This window comes from Macaca mulatta, chromosome 4, assembly GCF_049350105.2.
Source record: "Macaca mulatta isolate MMU2019108-1 chromosome 4, T2T-MMU8v2.0, whole genome shotgun sequence".
Lineage (NCBI taxonomy): Eukaryota > Metazoa > Chordata > Mammalia > Primates > Cercopithecidae > Macaca > Macaca mulatta.
This window is the reverse complement of record NC_133409.1, coordinates 171,982,595-172,007,303: the sequence shown is the minus strand read 5'-3', so window position 1 is coordinate 172,007,303 and position 24,709 is coordinate 171,982,595. Positions and strand designations below refer to the sequence as shown.

The 24,709-nt window shown below is 40.4% G+C and overlaps 1 protein-coding gene across 3 annotated transcripts in view; it reads left to right on the top strand.

The window, feature by feature from the left end:
• Positions 1 to 16,478, top strand: part of SMIM13 (small integral membrane protein 13) — a 43,449-nt gene extending 26,971 nt beyond the window's left edge. For 2 of the 3 annotated variants that reach the window (XM_077998597.1, XM_077998596.1), the window contains one exon: positions 12,209 to 16,478. In XM_077998597.1, coding sequence (XP_077854723.1) covers positions 12,209 to 12,408 — 200 coding nt within the window. In that variant the 3' untranslated portion in view covers positions 12,409 to 16,478. 3 annotated transcript variants of the gene reach the window in all.
• Positions 16,479 to 24,709: the final 8,231 nt, after the last annotated feature.

The window sequence follows — 24,709 nt, the reverse complement described above, 5'->3', positions numbered from 1 at the left end:
AAGAGCCTATTGTCTAGTAAAGGTGGAGGAGATATCAAGATATTACTGGGCATCTTTTCCCAGACTATTCCCTCCACTCCCCTTTAATCTCAAAAATCACCATGTCAGCTGGGCGTGGCAGCTCACACCTGTAATCCCAGCACGTTGAGAGGCCAAGGCAGGAGGATCACTTGAACCGGGAGTTTGAGACCTGCCTGGGCAACAAAGCAAGACCCTATCTCTACAATAAATAAAAATTAAAAACACCCATGTCCTCTCAGGGATGGGCCCTATATTCATGTTCACTGTACCTGCTCCTGGGGCTAACGCTTGAACTCAGAGATTCTACGTTGTGTTTTTTCTAAGTTTGTGTTTTAGAAAGCTGTGGGGAGGAGGAGCAATCTACAGAGAGAAGCATAGAGGAAAATGGAGCCAGTATGCAGAGAGAAACAGATCATGCTGAGCAAATGACCTCAGTTCGTGAGAACCTTCTCCTAGTTCTTGTCCCTCGTAAGGGCGCTTCCTCCCATGCTCTCTGAGACACCCACCTCTGTAGCTTTTAGTAAATTCCCTTTTTGTTTAAGCTGTCTTTGGGATTCTCTAACTTGAACTAAAAGCTGCTTTATTAAAATAACAAGAGATGAACTATGTATGTGACTTTCTATTTCATGTTACATTTGTCATAAGATGATTACAAATACCATAGCTGAATAGATTTGAGCCCTATTAGCAGCAAGGAGTGTGGCATACCAGAAGTGTGTGACACAACGGTTTAGTTCAACTGAATAACAATTTGGCCATTAGATGATATGTGCAAAGCATTTTCTTACAGTTCTTGTCTCAGAGTTTTAAAAGTTAGCTATTATTATTTTTATTGTTACATAATAATCATACATATTTATGGAGTAAATATATTTCAATACATAAATATAATGTACCATGATCAAAGCAAGGTATTTAGCATATCCATCAACTCAAACATTTACCATTTCTTTATGTTGGGAACATTTCAAATCTTGCTATTTTGAAATATACAATAAATTATTGTATGTATTTTTTATTTTTGTGGGTACATAGTAGGTATATATAGGGAGTACATGAGATATTTTGATATGAGCATGCAATGCATAATAATCACATAAGGATAAATGGGGTGTTCACTACTTCATACATTTATCCTTTGTGCTACAATTCTTTTCTTTTAGTTATTTTTATAAATATACAGTAAGTTATTGTTGACTGTGATCACCCCGATGTGCTGTCAAATACTAGATCTTACTCATTCTATCCCAATATGTTTTTGTACCCATTAACCGTTCCCACTCCCTGCCCCTTCAATACCCTTCCCAGCCTCTGGGAACTATCATTATACTTTCTGTAAGTTCAGTTGTTTTAATTCTTAACTTCTACAAATAAGTGAGAACATACAAAGTTTGTCTTTCCGTGCTTGGCTTTTGTCATTTAACATCCTCCAGTTTCATCCATGTTATTGCAAGTGACAGGATCTCATTCTTTTCTACACCTGGATAGTATTCCATTGTGTATATGTACCACATTTTAAAAATCCATTTGTCTGTTGATGGACACCTAGGTTGCTTCCAAATCTTGACTATTGTGAATAGCACTGCAGTAAACATGGGAATGTAGGTATCTCTTCAGTATATTGATTTCCTTTTTTTAGGGGGGTAGGTGGGGAAATACCTAGCAGTGGGATTGCTGGATCATATGGTAGTTTTATTTTTAGATTTTTAAAGGAACCTCCAAATTGTTCTCCATAGTGGTATTACTAACTTATGTACACAGTGTTTCCACCAGCATTGTACAAGGGTTCCTTTTTCCTCCACATTCTCACCCAGCATTCATTATTGTCTATCTTTTGGATAAAAGCCATTTTAACTAGGTGAGATGATATCTCATTGTAGTTTCGTTTTGCATTTCTCTGATGATCAGGGATGTTGAGCACCTTTTTATATACCTGTTTGCCATTTGCATGTCTTCTTCTGAGAAATGTCTATTCAGATCTTTTGCCCATTTTTAATTGAATTATTACATTTTTTTCCTATAGAGTTGTTTGAGCTCTTTATATGTTGTAGTTATTAATCCCTTGTCAGATGGATAGTTTGCATATATTTTCTCCTATTCTGTCGGTTGTCTCTTCATTTTATTGGTTGTTTCCTTTGCTGCACAGAAGCTTTTAAACTTGATGGGATCCCATTTGCCCATTTTTGCTTTGGTTGGTTGTGCTTTTGAGGTATCACTGAAGAAATCTTTGCTTAGACCAGTGTCCCAGAGAGTTTCCTCAGTGTTTTCTTATAGTAGCTTCATAATTTGAGGTCTTAAATGTAAGTCTTAAGCCGTTTTGATTTGATTTTTGTATATGGTGAGAGATAGGAGTCTAGTTTCATTCTTTTGCATATGGATATCCAGTTTCCCCAGCACCATTCAAGAGGCCAACCAGTTTTATACCTTCAGGTGATTTCTTATCAGTAATGTCCTTTTCTTTCAGGTTGAAGAACTCCCTTTAGCACTTCTTGTAGGACAGGTTTGGTGTTGACGAAATCCCCTAGCGGGAAAGTCTTAATTTCTCCTTCATGTTTGAAGGATATTTTTGCTTAATATACTGTTCTAGGATATTTTTTTTTTCCCTTCAGCACTTTAAATATGTCATGCCATGGCCAGGCATAGTAGCTCATGCCTGTAATCCCAGCATTTTGGGAGGCCGAGGCTGGTGGATCACCTGAGGTCAGGAGTTTGAAACCGGCCTGGCCAATGTGGCAAAACCCCATCTCTACTAAAAATACAAAAATCAACTGGGCATGGTGGCGTGCACCTGTAATGCCAGCTACTTGGGAGGCTGAGGCAGGGGAATCACCTGAACCCGGGAGACAGAGGTTGCAGTGAGCCGAGATAGTGCTACTGCACTCCAGTCTGGGCAACAGAGTGAGACTCTATCTTAAAAAAAAAAAAAAAAAAAAAAAAAGCCTGGTGTGGTGGCTCATGCTTGTAATTCCAGCACTTTGGGAGGCCAAGGCGGGTGGATCCCTTGAAGTAAGGAGTTTGAGACCAGCCTGGCCAACATGGTGAAACCCCGTGTCTACTAAAAATACAAAAATTAGCTGGGCGTGATAGTGCACACCTGTAATCTCAGCCACCTGGGAGGCTGAAGCAGGAGAATTGCTTGAACCTGGGAAGTAGAGGTTGCAGTGAGCTGAGATCATGCCATTGCAATCCAGACTCCAGCCTGGGTGACAGAGTGAGACCCTGTTTAAAAAAAAAAAAAAAAAAAATGCCTTGCCACTTTCTCCTGGGGTTTCCACTGAGAGGTTGACTGCCAGACATGTTCAAGCTTCTGAGTATCTTATTTGTTTCTTTTCTCTTGCTGCCTTCAGTATCATTTCTTTGTCCTTTACCTTTGGGAGTTTGATTATTAAATGCCTTGAGGTGGCCGGGCGCGGTGGCTCAAGCCTGTAATCCCAGCACTTTGGGAGGCCGAGACGGGCGGATCACGAGGTCAGGAGATCGAGACCATCCTGGCTAAAACAAAAAAAAAACTAGCCGGGCGAGGTGGCGGGCGCCTGTAGTCCCAGCTACTCGGGAGGCTGAGGCAGGAGAATGGCGTGAACCCGGGAGGCGGAGCTTGCAGTGAGCTGAGATCCGGCCACTGCACTCCAGCCTGGGCGACAGAGCGAGACTCCGTCTCCAAAAAAAAAAAAAAAAAAAAAAATGCCTTGAGGTAGTCTTCTTTGGGTTAAATCTGCTTGGTGTTCTGTAACTTTCTTGTACTTGAGTATTGATACCTTTCTCTAGGTTTGAGAAGTTCTCTGTTATCTCTTTAAATAACTTTGTACCCTAATCTCTCTCTCTACCTCCTCTTTAAGGCCTATAATTCTTAGATTAGCCCTTCTGAGGCTGTTCTCTAGATCTTGTAGATGTACTTCTTTTTTCTTTTGTCTCCTCTGACTGCATATTTTCATTTATTTTATTTATTTTGAGATGGAGTCTCGCCCTGTTGCCCTGGCTGGCGTAGTGGCGCAATCTTGGCTCACCACAACCTCCGCCTCCCGCGTTCAAGCGATTCTCCTGCCTCAGCCTCCCGAGTAGCTGGGACTACAGGTGCACGCCACCATGCCCAGCTAATTTTTGTATTTTTAGTAGAGATGGGGTTTCATATGTTGGCCAGGCTGGTCTCGAACTTCTGGCCTCGTGATCCGCCTGCCTCGGCCTCCCAAAGTGCTGAGATTATAGGCGCGAGCCATGGCGCCCAGCCCTGGCTGCGTATTTTAAAATAGCCTGTCTTCAAGGTCACTGATTTTCTTCTGCTTGATCAGTTCTGCTGTTGAGAGGCTCTGATGCATTCTTCAGTATTTCAGTTGAAGTTTTTAGCTCCAGAATTTCTTCTTGATTTTAAAAAATTATTTCAATCTTTTTGTTAAATTTATCTGATAGGATTCAAATTCATTCTGTTATCTTTAATTTTGTTGAGCCTCCTCAAAACAGCTATTTTGAATCCTCTCTCTGAAAGGTCACATATCTCTGGGAGTGGTCTCTGGTTCCTTAATGAGTTCATTTGGTGAGGTCGTGTTTTCCTGGATGGTCTTGATGCTTCTGAATGTTTATTGGTGTCTGGGCATTGCAGAGTTAGGTGTTTATTGTAGTCTTCACAATCTGGGCCTCTTTGTACCTATCCTTCTTGGGAATGCTTTCCAAGTATTTGAAGGGACTTGGGCATTGTGATCTAAGTCTTTGTTCACTGTAGCCATGTCTGCATTAGGAGGCATCCCAAGCCCAGTTATGCTGTGGCTCTTACAGACTTGTAGAGGCACCACCTTGGTTGTCTTGGGTAAGATCCAGAAGAATTCTCTGGGTTAGCAAGCAGAAACTCTTGTTCTTTTCCCTTACTTTTCCCAAAATAAATGGAATCTCTGTCTGTGCTGAGCTGCCTGGAGCTGGGGAAGGGGTAACACAGTCACCCCTGTGGCCACCACAGCTGGGACTGTGCTGAGTCAGACTCGAAGCCAGCATAACAGTGGGTCTTGATTGAGGTTCATGGTGACCACTGCCTGGCTACCACTTACGTTTCCTCAAAACCCAAGGGCTCTACAGTCAGCAGGTGATGAATCCAGTCAGGCTTGTGTCCTTCCCATTAGGGTGGGGTGAGTTCCCCGCTAGCTGTCTGGGAGCCAGGGCCAGGAGTTGGGAAACTTACAGATTTACCTGGTGCTCTCTGTTCTACTGCAGCTAAGCTGGCACTGAAGCTGCAAGACAAAACCCCTCCCAGTCTTCCCTTTCCTCAGAGAACTGTTTCCTTGTGGCCACAACTGCCCTAGGCCCACAGGGACTACTGTCTTCCAACCACCAGTGTTCACTTGAGGCTCAGTGTATTAGTCCCCTTTCATGCTGCTGATAAAGACATACCTGAGATTGGGCAATTTACAAAATAAAGAGGTTTAATTGGATTTACAGTTCCATGTGGCTAGGGAAGCCTCACAATTATGGCGGAAGGCAAGAAGGAGCAAATCCCATCTTACATGGATGGCAGCAGCCAAAGAGAGAATGAGGAAGACGCAAAAGTGGAAACCCCTGATAAAACCGTCAGATCTCGTGAGACTTATTCACTACCAGGAGAACAGTATGGAGGAAACTGCCCCCTATGATTCAATTATCTCCCACTGGGTCCCTCCCACAACATGTGGCAATTATGGGAGTACAATTCCAAAAGAGATTTGTGTGGGGACACAGCCAAACTATGTCACTCAGTTAGCTTGTGGTGAGATTTGGGTGGAGACACAGCCAAACCATATCACTTAGTTAGCTTGTGGTGAATGCTATCATGACTTAGTCTCTCCTTCAGGACAGTGGACTTCCCTCTGGCCCAGGGCAGGTCCAGAAATGCCGTCTAGGAGCCAAGACCTGGAACTGAGGACACCAGGAGGCTGCTTAGTGTTCTGTCCCACTGTAGCCGAGCTGGTACCCAAGCTGCAAGACAAAGTTCTCTTCACTCTTTTCTCTCCTTTCCTTGAGTAAGAGTTTCTCCCCATAGCCACCACAGCTCAGAATGTGCTGGGTCACATCTGAGGCCAACATGGCTCTGAGTCTCACTCAAGGCCCTCAGTAAGTACTGTTTGGCTACCACTGTTGACTATTTAGGTTCCAGGGGCTGTGTACTAAGCAGGCAGTGAATCCTGCTAGGAGCAGGTCCTTCCATTCAAGGCAGCAGATTCCCGTCTGGCCCAGGGTGTATCTGGACATGTCAGCTGGGAGCCAGGGCCCGGAATGGCAATCTCACGACTCTGCTTGGTACCCTGTTCTAGTATGGCTAAGCTGATAACCAAGTTGTAAGACCAAGTCCTCTTTACTCTCTCCTCTCCTCTCTCCTCAGACAGAGGGAAGAAGTCTCCCCCAGACCTGCGAGCTGTACTGCTTGTGGTTGAGGGGTGGTAATGCAAGCACTCCTTTGGTTGCCCCAGGTGGTGTCTCACTAGGTCGTGTGCTCCCTAAGTCCACTGGCTCCCAACACAGCACCAGGACTTGTCCAGGAATTTTAGTCCTTGTGACTTAGACTCCTTTTCAAGTTTATTGAGGTCCCCAGAGCACTTTAGCCCAGGGTGGTAGGGCTTGCTGGAACTCAGGTTCCAGTTGCTGGGGTGGGCAATTCCCCTATGGTTAGGACTGGTCTAACTGCTCCCTATGTGGGTGCAGACTGAGTTCTGTCCTGTCTTGCTTTCTCCTGTGACAGGACAGAGTCCCATAATCACCGTGCTCTCCCTCCCCCAGGCATACAGATTCTCTTTCCATGCCATGTGACTGCTGCTGACAGAGGAGGGAGGCTAGCGTAGGCATTTCGAGACTATCTTTCCTCTTCAGTACCTCTTTTATTAATATGTTAAAACCAGGTACTGTGATCATTCACCTGATTTTTGATTTTTATGAAGGTGCTTGTTTGTGTGGATAGTTGTTCAGTTTGGCATTGCTACAGGGACGTTGGTCACTAGAGGCTTCTGTTTGGCCATCTTGCTCTTCCTTCCTCCTCTCTAATTGTATTTTTGTACCCACTAATCAACCTCTCTTCATCCCTTCCCCACCTCAACACTTCCCGGACTCCAATAACCATCACTCTAGCTCTGTAAGATCGTTTTTAGCTGCCACGTATGAGTGAGATGATGTGATATTTGTCTTTCTGTGTCTGACTTATTTCACTTAACATAATAACCTCCAGCTCCAACCATGTTGCTGCAAATGACAGGACACATTCTTTATGGCGGAATAGTATTCTGTTGTGTATCTGTGCCACATTTTCTTTATCCATTTATCCATTGCTGGCACTTAGGTTGATTTCGTATTTTGCTGTTGTGAATAGTTCTGCAATAAACATGAGCATGTATGCAAATATCTCTTGAATATACCGATTTCCTTTCTTTTGGATATATAAACCAACAGGAGCATTGTTGGATCATATGGTAAATCTATTTTTAGTTTTTTGAGGAACTTGAATGTTCTTGGTGGGTGTGTCAAATCAGTTGGCTGTTAATACATGGATTTATTTCTGGATTCTCTATTCTGTTCCATTTGTCTATGTGTCTGTTTTTATGTTAGTACCATGATGTGTTGGTTACTATAGTTTGTGGTATATTTTTAAGTCAGGTAGTGTGATTCCTCCTAGTTATTAGTATTGTCATGTCTAACATAGCAGTTGAATAGCTTATTGGCAGTTGTATCTGGCACAGTAATACCTCTTTTAGTTTATTCTTTGCTCAGTCATACTTTTCCTGTTATATATTCATTGGGGCTTTAATAATGGTTTTTTTCCTCAAAACAGATGTGTCATGTGTTGTTTTCCCATTCAAACTACCCAGCATTTTTAGTCTCATCCTTTGTTCAGACTATGAACACTCTTTGATAAACAGCCTATGGTAGAAGCATCAGATCTTACTAGTCCTAAGTATTATGATATGGAAACACCCCCCTTCCTGTCCTCCTCCTGTCTCTCCCCAGAATTACACCTCTGTAAGAACTTAGTCATTTTGCTTGGAGGACAACTTGTTGAACTTTCCTCAGTTTAGTGAATTTACTGCAGTTCTTATCTAAACTACAATTTATCTCTTTCCTTTGTACTCCCAACCTATCATTACAGTAGTCATTGTAAGAAAAACAAAACAACTGGGCGTTTGTTCTTTTTGGCTGCCCAATAGATGAACTCCATAGTTATATTAGGGGAATTCCATACCTCACAGTGTTTTGTGAGAAACAGTGTCACTACTGCATGTTTCCCCCCAGCCCTCACACAGCCTATACCCAGACAGAATTGGGAGAAAAATGCATACTGTTCAAGCTTACCTCTCTCCAGATTTGAGGATAAAAATTACAGCAGTATGGAGTTGGAGTGGTTCAGCTGGCCAGGGTCGGGAGGGGAGTGGTGAGTGGACATAGTAGCCATAACTTGCTTCTCCAAACTCTGGAATTTTTCTCATTGACACCACATTCTGGTTCTGAATTTTGACTTGAGATTGAATCCCTTACATTGGTTGCTGACAGTGATTACCAAAAAAAATTTTGTGATTCCTCTTACTAAAATTGGGAAGAGTCTGTGATCTAGCTGAATGCTCTTCTATCCCAAGCCTCTGAAAGCTACAGTGGTCCTTAGTTCCTTATCTTGTAGATTTCCATGCTGAGAGACTTACTCTTTCTTAACCATCCCAAGAGCACTATAGTACTTTATGGTGGGAACCCCAATGGTGAGGCCTTTTATCATAGTCTTTCCAGGCAAAGGATTTCCTCTCTCTTCTTTATGGTCATTTTATACATTGTAGCCACTGTTGGAATCTTTGGCTTTAATAAAATCAAGAGCATCAGTTTTTAGCAAGATTATAATTTTCTGATAGTAAATTTACCACTGTATTATCTGTTTAGCACAAAATCCTGATCAAGTGAGTTCTTTTAGCTTTTAGGTTATATTTTCGAGTCTAACCTAAGAGTTAAGAGAAGTTTTCCTTAGTATCTGTTGAAGTCAACTGACCTTGTTAATTTAGGCTAATTAATGGCATTGAGGTATTTACAAAATATAAGTCTACAGAGTATTCATGATGTACTTACCGGTTTCTTTCTTATTTATCCCAATTACCAAAGCCATGTGTGTTCATTGTGGAAAAATTTGGTAAGTACAGAGAAATATATTTTTTTAAAAAAACAAGGTAGGTGTCCAAATTGATCTACAGATTAAATGCAGTCCCTATCAAAATTCTTGGTGCCTTTTTTTTAAAAAAAAAAACTTATATCGACAAAATGATTCTAAAATTCCCATGGAAATGACTCAGAATAGTCAAAACAGTCTTGAAAAGGAACGTTGATGGACTCAAATTTCCTGATTTTTAAACTTAATATAAAGCTACTGTAACCAACATGGTATGGGACTAGAATAATGATAGGCATATACAGGTTAATGGGATGGAATTGAGAATCCAGAAATAAACTGTAACATTTATGACCAATTGTTTTTTGACAAAGGTGCCAATATAATGTAATGGTGGAGGAAAATAATCTTCTCAACAAATGATCCTGGAACAGCTTGATTTCCGCATGCAAAAGGATGAATTTGGACCCCTTTCTTACACCAAAATTAACAAAAGTGGATTAAATACTTACATCTAAGAGCAAAACTATAAACTCTTACAAGAACTACATAGATGTAAATCTTCATGATGTAGGATTGGTCAGTGGTTTCCTAGATACGCCATTCAAAGTACAAGCAAACAAAGGAAAAAATGATGCATTAGGCTTCCTTAAAAACTTTTGTGCTTCAAAGGACTTTTTCAAGATAGTGAAAAGCCGGCCCACAGAATGGGAGAAAATATTTGCAAATCATATACCTGATAAGCATCTAATATCTAGAATATACTAAGAACTCTTACAACTCAATAATAAAAAGCAACTAAATGTAAAAACTGGGCAAAAGAAATGAATAGATATTTCTCCAAAGTAGATAATAGATGGCTAATAAGAACATGAAAAGATACCGAACATCATTAGTCATGAGGGAAATGCAAATCAAAGCTTCATGATATACCGTCATGCCTGCTAGGAGTCCTGTAATAAAAAAGATGGACAATAAAAAGTGTTGGTGAGGATGTAGAGAAATTGGAACCTCATACATTGCAGGTGGGAATGTAAAGTGTTGTAGCTGCTTTGCAGTTTCCAAGTGTTTAAACACAGAGTTACCATATGACCCAGCAATTCCCTTCTAGATAGATACACCCAAGATAAATGAGAACATAGGTCCATGGAGAAACTTGTACACAAATATTCATTGCAGTCAAAAAGTGGCAACTTTGTTTCCTATAATAGCCAAAAGTAGAAACTTCTAAATGTCTATCAATTGATAAATCCTTAAACAGAATGTAATATGTACATAAAATGGAATATTATTCAACCATAAAAAGAAATGAAGTGCTGATGCTTACAACACAGTGGACACACGTTGGGAACATGGGCTGAGTTTGAAAAACCAGACACAGAGGCCACGTATTGTATGATTCCATTAACATGACATGTTCAGAATAGGCAAATCCATAGAGACAGAAAGTAGATTAGTGGTTGCCAGGGGCTAGTAGGAGCAGGGATGGGGAGTGACTGTTAATGGGTATGAGGTTTCTGTTGGGGTTGATGAAAACATTTTGGACTTCAGTAGTGGTGATGGTTGTACAATCTTGTGGATATACTAAAAAACACTGAATTGTATACTTTAAAAGGATGAATTTTATGGTATGTGAATTACATCTCAATTTAAAAACCCAACAAAAGTTACCTCAGATTCCACTGCCTAAGGACAACCAAATTGAGCATTTTAGAAAATGCCTAATGCCAGGTACCTCAGCCCTTTTGAGACCTTCTCATTCAATTCCTCACTGTAGCTTTGTGAATCTTCTGTCAGAACTGGAACTCCTGACTCCTTCCTCAGTGTTCTTTCCACTAATTTGCTCTGCCTGTTTTACACAGAATTTTGGGTAAAGAGAGAAGATGCTAATTTGGAGTATCATTAAAATAATATTTTACGAAGTTGGGTGCTTTACTCAAACACACAGTTGACCAGAAAATATTTATGGTTTGGTTCAGGTAACACTCAGCACCCAAGCTTAAAGCAAAAACTTGAGAAATTGATTAAATCTCTGAAGTTTGTCTTTAGTGTCAAGGGGTTTATAGTAATTTTTTCCCAGAGATTGTAAGAAAAAAACAAGTAAAATTAGAAACTCCCCTTATGTATCCATTTATCTTGGCCTGGATTAACCCTGGGCAAGAAAAGCTGCTTTTATTTTGTTTTCACAAAATATGCTCTATGCTATGTTTCATTTCTATTCTATGCAGCCGGAGTCTTTAAAGTAGACAGCATCAAGAAAACACATGAACGTGAAAAACCGTGTTAGGATGCTTAATTTAGTTTAGTTTATGCTCTTAACATTTTAGAGCAACCAAGCATAGGTTCAGAGGTTTTCACCTGTGTGTTCCTTTATTGATTGTTTGTTCCTTATTAGTGAACATTTAAAAACCTTACTACTCCTTGCAAAAACAAGACTTGTTTTTTTTTTTTTTTTTGTTAAAAGAGAATTAGTCATACTTTCTAATGACATTGACATGAAAATATTGTATTTTTAAAATCTGTGTTTTAAACACCTTGAATCTAAGATATTGGTGCTGTGGCTTTAGTCTTTCATCATATAATTTAAGAAAACATATTTTCTTTGAAAATTATTTCCAGAAACTTATGGATAGCTTGGTCCTGAGTAGTTTTCATCATAGTGCTGTTAAGTCCTGCTATTTAAGGCCATATAGATTCTGATTGAAACAAACTTACTTTTAGTAAATAAATAGCACCGAGATATGAAAGTCCAAGTAAATGGCAAAGTGAATTTTCTTTCCCAGAAAAATGCTCTGAAAAATTTGATTTTAATATAAGTAACACTTTTACTTAGATATCATAAACTCATTTTGATTTTACTGTAGATGGACTCAGCCCGAATTCTAGATTCTATGAGGGTAGAGGCTGTTTTTGCCATTACTGTAATCCCAGAGTTTATCCTTATTCCTCATACAAAAAAATGTTTGTTATATCATTATATATTTGTAATTATGTATATTTTTATATATTATTTTGTAATATACCTCCCCATTAACTGTAACATTCTGAATTGATAACATTGTGTGTAATAACTTTTCTTAATGTTTTTGTCTTTCTCTATAGGTTGGTATTTTGTATGGCATCTTTTTTTATCAAAATTCAAGTTTCTCCGGGAACTGGTGGGAGACACAGGATCCCAAGAGGGAGATCATGAGCCTTCAGGGTCTGAAACTGAAGAAGACACTTCCTCCTCTCCACACAGAATCAGATCTGCTCGCCAAAGGAGGGCACCTGCTGATGAAGGCCACAGACCCCAGACATAGTCGTGTACTCGTGAAGGATGAAAAGGCAGTTGCCAACTTCTGTCTTTTAGTGACTTGGCTTTGAAAGTTACTAATGACTGAAGAACATTTGTATTGGATTTTATGTCCAATTTTAAAAAAGATTTACATGTAAGCCATATAAAAATAAAGGGAATTAAAACCAAATTGGACTATTTCATCTTAAAGATAATCTTTTATTTCACTAGCTTTCTACTTATACTCTTATTCCTTGGCTTTTGGGCTTATTTTCTTGCAGTGCTGCAGATCTGGTAAACATTAAAGGCTTGAAAAACCATATTTTGTTAGCCCTAAAATGTACATTTTTCTTCCCACTTTAACTTGTCTGAAATTGGGATGCATCTCATTACTGTCAACCAGGTGATAGTCATGTAATTCTCCTACTGTGTGCATGTGCGAATTTACAGCTTGTCATCGTGTCATCCCTTTAACCAACATGTGTTTTGTTGGTATCAAATGTGTCAGGTTTAACTGACATTTTAAAATGTCTTCAAAAAGATTACACTATGATTCAGCATTGAAACGAAAAGTTATTGTGTATGCAGAAAAGCATGGAAACAGAGCAGCGGGGCGTACATTTGATATTAGTGAAGCAAATATTCGTCGCTGGAGAAATGATCGCAATTCCATATTTTCCTGCAAAGCAACAACAAAATGTTTTACGGGACCTAAGAAAGGTAGATACCCACAAGTAGACGAAGCTGTATTACATTTCGTCAGTGAGACACGTGCAAAAGGATTGCCTATCACACGCCAAGCAATGCAATTGAAGGCAGGCGAAATTGCCAAAACCCTGGGAATTGATGAAACAAAATTCAAAGCCACAAGAGGCTGGTGTGACCGATTCATGCGCCGAGCAGGACTGTCGTTAAGGCATCAAACATCATTTTGTCCCAAGCTCCCCACTGCCATTAAACAGAAGACAGTGTTGGAGCACTCTTTCAAGAAGTGCTGCATAACCAGTACTCTTGACAACACCGGGAGAGACGTTATGTGGAAAAACGCAGACATCAATGACTGTGGTTTGAAAAGTGATTCAGAGGAGTTGGATTCAGAATATGAAGTTATAATTATAACTTAACCAATTTATTTCACACATTTTCTTTACATATGCACAAGATTGATGTGATAAAAATCTGTTTAACTCAAAGTGCTGTTTCAATAAATATAAAATAAATGTTTTCTGTGATATGAAAGCATTGTGTCATAGTTTAATGGGCAGTGTTTTTTCTTAGTGATACATATGGTGCATCTTAACAATTGGTAGTATCTTAGGTTAAATTAAAAATGGTAGCTTGTAAATTTATTTTTAAGATAGCAGTTATTTATTGAGGAATTTGATTCTGACTCATAATGTTAAACTTGTTATCCTGTGTGAAACACATTTCTGGGGCGGGGGGGTGGGGGCAGGTAACTTTACCTATTCGATATTTTAGAGTAGTAACTTAGGAATCTAAGAACTATCTTCTACTTTAGGAAGAGTGGGATTAGTTACTCCCTTTGTATAGGAGGACTTTATGCTAAAGGAATGTGTTGTGGAGAAAAACACTTCTTCACAAACAGCAATTCATTGACAAGACCTCAAAGGTAATGCATATTGAGGAAAAGAGTAGTGGGTGAAAATACCCGCTTAGCTGTAAAATGACTCTCTTGCCAGGTTTCCATGTTTGTCTTAACTGAACTCTGGACTGAGTGTTTACCAGGGAGGAGAGATGTGAATTAAACAACCTTCCTGTTTAGTGTTACCTGCTTTGTACAAGAATGAAATGCAAAGCCAACTTATTTGATTAATCCAAGTTCTTTTTATGTTTTTTTTTTAACCTTTATTAAGGACTAGTCATCACAAAATATTTAACCTCTATTTTATGGTGTGTTATTATGTTTGATACCTCATACTTCTTGCTTAGAGTTTTGTTTAACAGTTCACTGGCTCTGTCCCAATATTTGTGATGAACACTTCTTTGCTATATTGTAGCTCTTGGAGATACTAAAAGGGAATTCACAGAACATTACTTTAGTTTTATGTGTTTGCTAGGGGAAGATTTCCTAGCTGCTGAGAGCGAGGCACAGTCTTTCTGTCTTCATTTCTTTATTAGATACAATTTTCTATTTTTATGTGACTCTAGGGCATAACAAAACAGTGACGGTTTCAAGCATTAATTTTAATGCTTCCTACTAGCTAAATATCGTCTTAAAATGATTATTAGAAAAAAATATGCCCCCAAAACATTTTGGTACTGGGAGGATATTTAAATATAGATTTTTCATAGTCTAATGTTTTGAACTATGGATTCTGTTTTATGGTGGATACCTAAGGTTTAGATAATAGTTGCTGGAAAGCTTAAAGTAGCTGGTGAGCTTCCTGTTAAGTCACTATTAAAGAATTGATGGCTGATGTAACTCTCCCCCCGAAATCTACAAGGGTCATGCCCAAATTAATACAGGTTAACCTTTGTAGAGGTATATATGTTGGCATTATTTATTGACATTTATGCTTTAAGCATGTCTTATTCTATGTAATTTTAAGAAATACTCTATTTAACTTGTGAAATACACCTAAAAGCATACTAGTTAGCTCTTAGCCTGTCACTTAGGGAGGGTAAAGAAACCTCACTGATGCCAATATGAAGATCTATAAAATCCTTTGTTTAGAACTCTGTTCTCTTCGTGCACCTCACAACACACTTACCATGGTACATATTTCTTAATGCCACTGAGAAAGGCAAGATAGTTAACACATAATTATTTATGTGCTATAGTGTTTCTTTTCCTGTTTTAGTGCTTTTGTAGCTAAACTTGTCAGAACTGCATCACAAGTACATTTTCAGCCTCAGTGGGAGGCGGACCAGCCTGTGTTTAATTTTAGAGCTTAGAAGTGTATGAGCATTAAAAATACATGTATTAGAATCTCGTCTACTCCCTCACAAAGGATGATGGTGGTCAGCATGCCATCTTTTGAAGATTAATTCTAAAATTGAGGACTCTGGTAGGGTGTTTTATTTCCTTCCCAATCAGCCATTCATTTCCAAATGTTTTGCCTTTGAAACTTTTTGTGAAAATTGCCTGTACCAATTGCATTGGTTGTGTTGCTCTGATTTAAATGCCAAAAATACTAAATATTTGTGTAGTGCTGTTAAGTGAGGTTTTTGATATTTCCATCACTTGATGGATTTTGTAGTGATATTTTCATAGTTGAAACAAGTAGATTGCTCTGTGGTGGACAGCCATCTCACAGACATGCAGACCCATTTCTTTCAATATTAGGGTTAACACCCATTTTAATTTTATTTTGCTGAAGGTTTGGAATATATAAAGTAATGGATTCACAAAATATATCTTAAAACATGTTGAAAGATTTGAAAGTGGTACATTTTTACTTTTAAGAGCAACAATTTTTGAAATTAATCAACGATGCAGTCTTTTTTAAAAGTCAGTTTTCTCAAGTAGTATGTTGTAATGTAACTGATATAACTAGATTTTGACTGGTAAACTTTAAGTGCTTTTACATTTGAGGTTGACTTTAAAAAGCCACTGAGCAGTCCTCAGAGGTTATGGACTCTCAAGCGACTAATGGAATAGTGTTCTGTTGTGAAGTCTAGAACTAAAGCACCTTGTATTGTCTGCTTCTAAAGTGTCCTATAGTTTTAAACTTAAAGTTATGGCAATTAAAGTTACATTTTTCATTTGTTGGTGTACATGTGCTACCTGTTTTACGGGGAATGTTTAACATGATCCTCCAAGTTGGTTCTATGCATAACCATTCACCAAATACTGCTGCTGCGGTTCCTTGAAGGAAATATTCTGTGCTCTGCTATGATGCATTGCCATCTTGCTGCTTGACAATAGGTTTATAAAGAATTAGAATTATGTGTTTTAATAGTACCTTTGTGTATATAACAAGATGTAAAATTAAAGATGAGGAATGTATGTAAATGATCATTCACTGTTTTTGTTTTAAAACTGGTCAGTACTATAAAGCTTCTGTGGTTTGTATGATGTTTTAACTTTCACTTTAAACTGCATAGAATAAATTAAAATGAATACAACAAAAATTGTGTGTCTCTGATTGATAAAGGATGCTAAGTATGAAGGGTGCCGTGGACATAAAAGGATTTGAAAGCAGCCATTCTTACTAATGGTCAACACTTCACCCCATTTTTCAAACTACAAATCTAGAAGAATAAGAGGATAGCAATAATTCTTAGTGCCATGAAAGTAAATGACTTAGGACATATATATAGCATTAAAGGACACACACACACACATATATATATATAGTGTTAGAGCTACATTATTACATTTACCTTATTTAACTTTTTGTTTTCTTCCCATGCTGTATTCAACACCCTCAAGGTTGTTTTGTTAACCTGTTTGCCATAGATCATGTTTCACATTTTTGTTAGTATTAACCACCGGGAAGATTGAGGAAGCTCATCAAAGCCAAGTAAAAAGATGGAGGAGTTTCTTTGAGAATGCAGTTGAGATAGAAAGCCATGAATTTCATTGGCTGGGGCAAGTTGTGACTTCTCCAGGAGTGCTCAGCTGCCAAGAATGTAGGATGGGAAGAAGTGGATTGTGCTAGGGTTGGATTTTGCAAGGCAGGTGTGTCTGAAGGGCAAGGTCATTAGAGATTGCTGGAGATTGGCCCTGGAATTTGGGCTGCGTCATGAGAGAAGTCGGATGAGTAAGGCACTGGTAAACTGGGTGAAAGGAAAGGGATAGGGATTGAAGATAAAATGAATGTGACGTGTATGATAGGAAGTTTGGGATGGAGATTAGCTGAGGTAGTTCTGAGCAATGACACCAAATACAGCCATAGAAAAGGGGAATCTGAGAAGAGTGACTCATTTTAGAGTATGATGTGAACCTGAGAATGGCCACTAATATTTTCCACATGATGGCTACAGTTAAACTATGACTTGGGGGCCATGTTAGGGACTTGGAAGACTGATCTTAAGGTCTGTTATGTCTGGTGGCTCTTAAAAGGAGGAAGGAGCTTCCTGAAAATGGAAGAGGAATGTTCTGGGGGAGCTTTGAGAATGCTCTTTGCTCATCCTGGCCCCCACTCCCTGGGCATCTCTACAAGCGCATTAGTTTATCTTGTGTAAGTACTTCAGCTGAATTGTAAGAATGATGCTGTTTACAGAGAACTTTGTGGGGGTTAGAGGAGGAAGGAGGGAAGAACAGCAAAAGCTTCACTAAGAATCTTAAAGGAGTTGGAGTTTTCCAAGGAGAGGATGAGGATTCTAGATAAAATAATGTGCACAGGCAGTGTCACGGGAAGGTGCCTTGCTTGGAGAACTATAGAGAGTTGGTCATTCCTGAAATAGAGAATGCAAGTGTCAGGGGGTGGGGATGGGGGTCCACTGTTTAGACAACAGAGATACACAGTCTAGGTTACAAAAAGACTTCGTGTGCAGTGGCAAAGGCTTTGAAGTTCATGTCATATGGTACAGAGTACTAAAATGTTTTAAACAGCACTGATTTTGCTTAATTAACATACGTTGAGTAGTCAACTAATCTTCAGGCACCTGCACTAGTTGCTCGTGCTCACTGCGAGGAGGAGGACTGGTTAGAGGCACAATGGAAACAGGATGTCTTAACTGGTCCAAGCAAGAAAACAAAACTAATGGCAGACGAAAGGAGCAATGACCATGGGAAATCTGAGGATACGAAAAATCAATAGGACTTGAGATTAGATTGTGAAGGAGAAGCAGAAATGAAGGATGATTTCAACATTTAGCAGTTGATAACATGAAGGGATACATACAGGAAGAGAAGTGGGTTTGGGATTGGGTATAGGGAGATGGAAGATAGGAGTCCAGTTTTGGGCATACCATATTTGAATTTGAGGTGCTTATAGGATATTAAGTAGACAGAAATAACCAGTTGTACAAATAGTATGAGGGACATGGATTGAAAACACAGACTCAGTGTTATCGCTATGTGTATGCATTTGAAGCTGTACGCAAAAATAGGATTCCCCAGGGCAGGGAGTGGAACAAGAAGAGACCCAAGGTGACACTGCTATGGTGTGAATGTTTTTGTTCCCTCCAAAAATTCATGTGTTGGAAACAATGCAATAGGGTTGGGAGGTGGGGCCTAATGGGAGGTTTTCAGGTCATGAGGGCTCTGACCTCGTGAATGGGTTAATGTCACCATAAAAAGGGATGGGCTCCTTTTTTTATTTTTTAATTTTTTTTATTTTTTGAGGTGGAGTCTCACTCTGTCTCCCAGGCTGGAGTGCAGTGGCACGATCTTGGCTCACTGCAACCTCTGCCTCCCAGGTTCAAGTGATTTCTCCTGCCTCAGCCTCCCGAGCAACTGGGATTACAGGTGCCCTCCACCATGCCCAGCTAATTTTTGTATTTTTAGTAGAGACAGGGTTTCACCATGTTGGCCAGGCTGGTCTCGAACTCTTGACCTCAGGTGATCCACAGGTGTGGGCTCTCTTTTCTTCCATATGAGGACACAATGTTCCTCCTTTCCGGGGGATATAGCAAGGAGATGCCATCTTGGAACCAGAGACAAACCTGCCAGCACCTTGATCTTGGACTTCTCAGCCTCCAGAACTGTGAGAAATAAATTTCTGTCCTTTATAAATTACCCAGTCTCAGGTATTCTGTTATAGCAGCACAAAAAGAACTAAGGCTGTTACGGTGCAGATATTTGTCCCCGCTAAACCTGATGTTGAAATTTGATTCCCAGTCTTGGTGGTGGGGCCTAGCAGGAAGTGTTTGGATCACAGGGGGAAGATCCCTCATGAAAGGCTTGGTGACATTCTCTCAGTAGTGAGTGAGTTCTTGCTCTGTAAGTTCCCAAGAGAGCTGGTTGTTAAATAAAGCCTGGCAACTCCTCCCCAACCCCTGCTTCCTCTTTGCCATGCAATCCTGCGCATGCAGACTCCGCTTCACCTTCTGCCATGAATGGAAGCAGCCTGAATGCCTCACCAGATGTCCAGTCTTCCAGCCAGTCGAGTCACAAGCCAAATAAACCTTTTCTTTCTTTCTTTTTTTTTTTTTTTTTTTTTAAAAAGAGGCCAGGGACAGTGGCTCATGCCTGTAATCCCAGCACTTTGGGAGGCCAAGGCAGACAGATCACGAGGTCAAGAGATGGAGACCATCCTGGCCAACATGGTGAAATCCCATCTCCACTAAAAATACAAAAATCAGCTGGGCGTGGTGGTGCACACCTGTAGTCCCAGCTACTCGGGGGGCTGAGGCAGGAGAATCGCTTGAACCCGGGAGGCGGAGGTTGCAGTGAGCTGAAACTGTGCCACTGCTCTCCAGTCTGGCAACAAAGCGAGACTCCGTCTCAAAAAAAAAAAAAAAAAAAAAAAAAGAAAGAAAGAAATTACCCAGTCTCAGGTATTCCTTTATAGCAATGCAAAACAGCAATGCAAAAAAAATTCAGGCCTCTAAAGAACATTGGTATTTCTCAAAGAGGTTGGTAGAAATTTCTTAAAGAGACTGGTGAAAGAAGAAGTTCAGTAAGGACTCTGAGAAGGACCAGTAAGAGAAGTGGAATATGCATGAAGGTTAGTAAGGTGCTAGAAGCAAAATAAAGAAAAAACGTGAAGAGCAAGTGTTCAACTGACATACATCATAGAATGATGTTGCTTGGATCTGACTTTTGAAGAAATTGTGCCAACAGGAGTCCATTGTAGTAGTTTATGCAAAAGATGACACGAATCTGCAAGGCTGGTGGTAGTGGGGACAAATTGAAGAGATAGTGATGGGAGTCAATTTGACAGGTTTTGATGATTGGTTAGATACAGGAAGTGAGAGACAAGGATGAGTCAATGGTGAATCACTGCTGGACACTGGGGTGGAATGTATTTTAGGGGACAGTTTGGGCATAAGCCCAGGTGCGCGTAAGTCCTGTGGAAATGGCCAATCCGGATCTTAGGATCTCAGTCAGAAGAACTGAGATCCCATCCAAATGCTGTAACTTAAAGTTGGAAATTTATTTAACCTCCCTGTTTCCTGGTCTGCTAAATGGGAATGATAATATCTATCTCATAGGATTAATTTTTAAAATACCCATCAAGCATATTAATATATAGTAAGCAATCAGTAACTTCACTGTCCCCCCCCTTCTCCTTATTCATCTTTGTAAGTGTAGAAACCTCCTTCTCCTTCTCCTTTTCCTTCTTCTCCTTCTCCTCCTCCTCCTCCTCTTTCTTCTTTCTTCTTGTTCTTCTTTTTTTTTTTTTTTTTGAGACAGTCTCGCTCTGTCACCCAGGCTGAAATGTGGTGGCGTAATCTCAGCTGACTGCAACCTCCGCCTCCTGGGTTCAAGCGATTCTCCTGCCTCAGCCTCCCAAATAGCTGGGACTACAGACGTGTACCACCACACCCAGCTAATATTTGTATTTTTAGTAGAGATGGGGTTTCACCATGTTGGTCAGGCTGATCTTGAACTTTTCACATCAAGCGATCTGCCTGCCTCGGCCTCGTAAAGTGGTGCGATTACAGACATGAGCCACCGTACGTGGCCTAGAAACCTTCTTAATGACAACTTGGTCTGGGAGTTACTCATTTCGTCGAAAAATCCAACTGAATCGTGCTACACTATTTCTAGGTAAGGCCAAGTCTTCTTTCACTGAATATAGATTCATTAGAGTTGCATCTCATTTTCTTTGCAAGTCAGACATAATTCTGTGATTTATAGTCTTGTTCTCTTAAAATGTGAACAAGAACAGAAGCTTGCAAATATTTAACTATATTTATCCATGGTACTATTTTATTTCCATTTTATATCACTATTAATATAGTATAATTTTACTACATTTTGTAGTGTATACAGTCTGTATATTTTATAATTGATAACTGTGAAGGATATGTGTAGTTTACAGTTGTCTCACTTGTAACTAGATGGACAGGATTTTTAGCATCTTATTTTTATCGGGTTTTCCCGAAGCAGTTAACTATGTTATAGTAACAGCAACCCTCTTTTCACATTATTTCATTGTTATATTTAATTAAAGTATGTAAATATACTATCAGAGACCACCGGAATAAACAGGTTTGGGAACAATTTTGGCTAAACAAAGAAGTGATTTGGCGAGAATAGAAATATGTGAGCATACAAAATACGAATCTTCTGTCCTTGACGGCACCGCACTCTGGCAGGGACTGGGCATCTTGTTTTACAGAGCAAATCGACTGGAATCCACTTACCCCTGTCCATATCTATTCCCGGCCTCCGCTTTCCACTTACCCCTGTCCGTATCTATTCCCGGCCTCCGCTTTCCACTTACCCCTGTCCGTATCTATTCCCGGCCTCCGCTTTCCACTTACCCCTGTCCGTATCTATTCCCGGCCTCCGCTTTCCACTTACCCCTGTCCGTATCTATTCCCGGCCTCTGCTTTCCACTTACCCCTGTCCGTATCTATTCCCGGCCTCCGCTTTCCTCCTGCTGCCTTAGAGGACAGACCTTCCTGCCTGCCTGAAACAAATCCTTTCTGTCCTTCAGATCCAATCTCCTCCTACCTTTTCAGCAAACTGACACTATCCATGATTTATTCTAATATATTCAGTCACATCCTGTCAACTGGGTCATTTCCTCAAACATTTAAATACATTCAATAAACATATTCCATCTGGAAAGAATGGGGGCGGGGGAGGCCTGCTTCTTTTCATCCTCTAAGCTGCCAGCCACTGTTCTCTCTCCACTTGACACCAGATCCCCCTAAGTTGTTGTTGTTGTTGTTTTTTAGAGACAAGGTCTGTTGCCCTGGCTGGAGTGTGGTGGTGTGATCATGGCTCACCGCAGCCTCAATCTCCCAGGCTCAAGCGATTCTCCCACCTCAGCCTCTCAAGTAGCTGGAACTACAGGTGTACCACCATGCCCAGCTAATTTGTTAACCTTATTGTACAGATAGAGTCTCGCCATGTTGCCCAGGCTGGTCTCGAACTCCTGGCCTCAAGCGATCCTCCCGTCTCGGCCTCCCAAAGCACTGAGATTGCAGGTGAGCGCCACTGTACCTGGCTCCCCTAAGTAGTTATCTCCGTGACTTTGCTGACATAAAACTGAAGGACATTCTCCAGCCCTCATCTTTGACCTCCGGCAGTGTTTGTTGTGGTTGCTCATCCCTTGCTTGAAACATTCTTTTCCTTGGCTTTTATGACACTAAATTGTCCTGATTTTACTGATTTTATTCCTATCTGTCTGGTCATACTTTCATCTCACTTATAGGTGTATCTTGCAAATAAATGTCAGAGTTACTCAGGGCTAAATTCTAGCCCTTTTTTTCTTACTCTGTGCTGTCTCCTCAGGCAATTTTATCTGTGACTTCAACTACCATCTCTTCACCAGTGGGACACATATTTCTGTCTCTCTCTCTCTCTCTCTCTTTTTTTTTTTTTTTTGAGATGGATATCGCTCTGTCACCCAGGCTGGAGTGCAGTGGAGCAATCTCGGCTCACTGCAATCTCCACCTCCTGGGTTCAACCGATTCTCCTGCCTCAGCCTCCCCAGTAGCTGGGATTATAGGCATGTGTCACCACACCTGGCTAATTTTTGTATTTTTAGTAGAGACGGGGTTTCACCATGTTGACCAGGCTTGTCTTGAAATCCTGACCTCAGGTGATCTACCTGCCTCGGCCTCCCAAAGTGCTGGGATTACAGGTGGGAGCCACTGTGTCTGGCCCCATATTTCTATCTCTTGAGCCAGCTGCCTTCTCAGTCAGTTAAACACTGGTTAAACTCAGAATCTGCAAGGTCAAGCTAATGACCTTCTCCAAACCTGGTGTTCCTCCAGTGTCCCTATCCAGTGGCTTAAGCTGGCAGCCTGGGTATCATTCTTGATACTCTCTGGTGTCCTATATCCAACACATCAACAGGTCTTGTTGATTTTTCTTCGCAAGTAGCTCTTGAAACCATATACTTTCTTCCATTTTCTTATTACCGTCTATAGGCCAGGTAATGTAGTGGTCATAAAATTAGACATAAATTGTGGTCTGTGAAATTAGACTTCTGTGTGCCTCATTTTTCATGTGTAAAATGGGTATTAATAGTAGTACCTAGCTCATAGGGCTTTTGTAAGGATTAAATGAGTCAATATACAAAGCATTTAGAAGTGTGCCCAGCATATATCGGTTATTCCCTACCATGATAATGCTTACTTGGGCCACTACAGTAGTGGCTGTTTCAAATCACTACAGCCCATCTTTAGTATTTTCTCTTATCTGTTACTGGGAATGAGCTTTTCACAACCCAAATTTGTCTTCCTGCTTACAACATGTGAATAGGTTCCCATCGCTCCTAGAAAAAAGGTAGAAAAGCTTCAACGTGCCAGTGACATGCTGCACGGCTGCATCTGCAGTCTCCTCAGCATCGTCTCATCCTCTTACTCTATATGCTTGTGGCCACATGAGTCATCTTTCAGTTGCGCAAACATGCCGTCCTCACTCAGACATCCCCACCCTACTCACTGGATCCTTCCACTGGCCGTGCCCCTCACTCACACACTTGCCTTCTCTCTCCTTATCTTCCAGTCCTTCTTTCAATTTCAGCTCACAAATCACGTTCTCAGGGAAGCGTTCTGTGAACACAGCCCCCTTTCCAGACAAACTCTCACAGAGAAGGCTTCCTTTCCTTCAGTGGCCTGATCCCAGACGAGAATTGAACATTGGTTGGTGGATTTTTTTTTAATTAAGTGTCACCATTCCCACTATGTTGAATTAGTTAAACAATATTTTAATATAAAGTAGAACTTATATCAAAATAACATTTTAGCCTACAGTCTTTTTATTGGAATCTGAGAGTTTAAAATATTATAAAAGATGCCTTATTCCTGCCTAATGAGCATCTCCTGAAAGTGGCGATTTTCTTTAATCAGCAAACACGAAAGTGTATGTTAATGAGATGTATCTTTTTCAAGCCCCTAATCCTGCAACTTCTGTGTCCATTTCACTCCTTCATCTCTTCTGCAAAGGTCAAAGGATCCCGCCCGGTGCTGCCAGAAGAGCAGCTTGCAACCACGAGGTGGCGACAGTTTTCAAGAGTTGGCAGGTGAGGACACCTTCTGTTCAGGTCTGGTCAGGGGTGCGCTCCTTTAAAAGGGTGTCGCTGGATGGAAGTTTGTTTGATCGTTATATGGCACCCTGTTTTATGTCATAGGCATTTTACCTAGCGTTTTTTAGCTAAAGCAGCTGGGGCAAGCATAGAAGCTGTTGATCAAACTGGAGCACTTGAGAGTGAATGGGAGGAGAGTGGATTATACATCACTGGGCCAGGACAATAGATACAAAACAGGATTGTGCCAGCCACACTGGG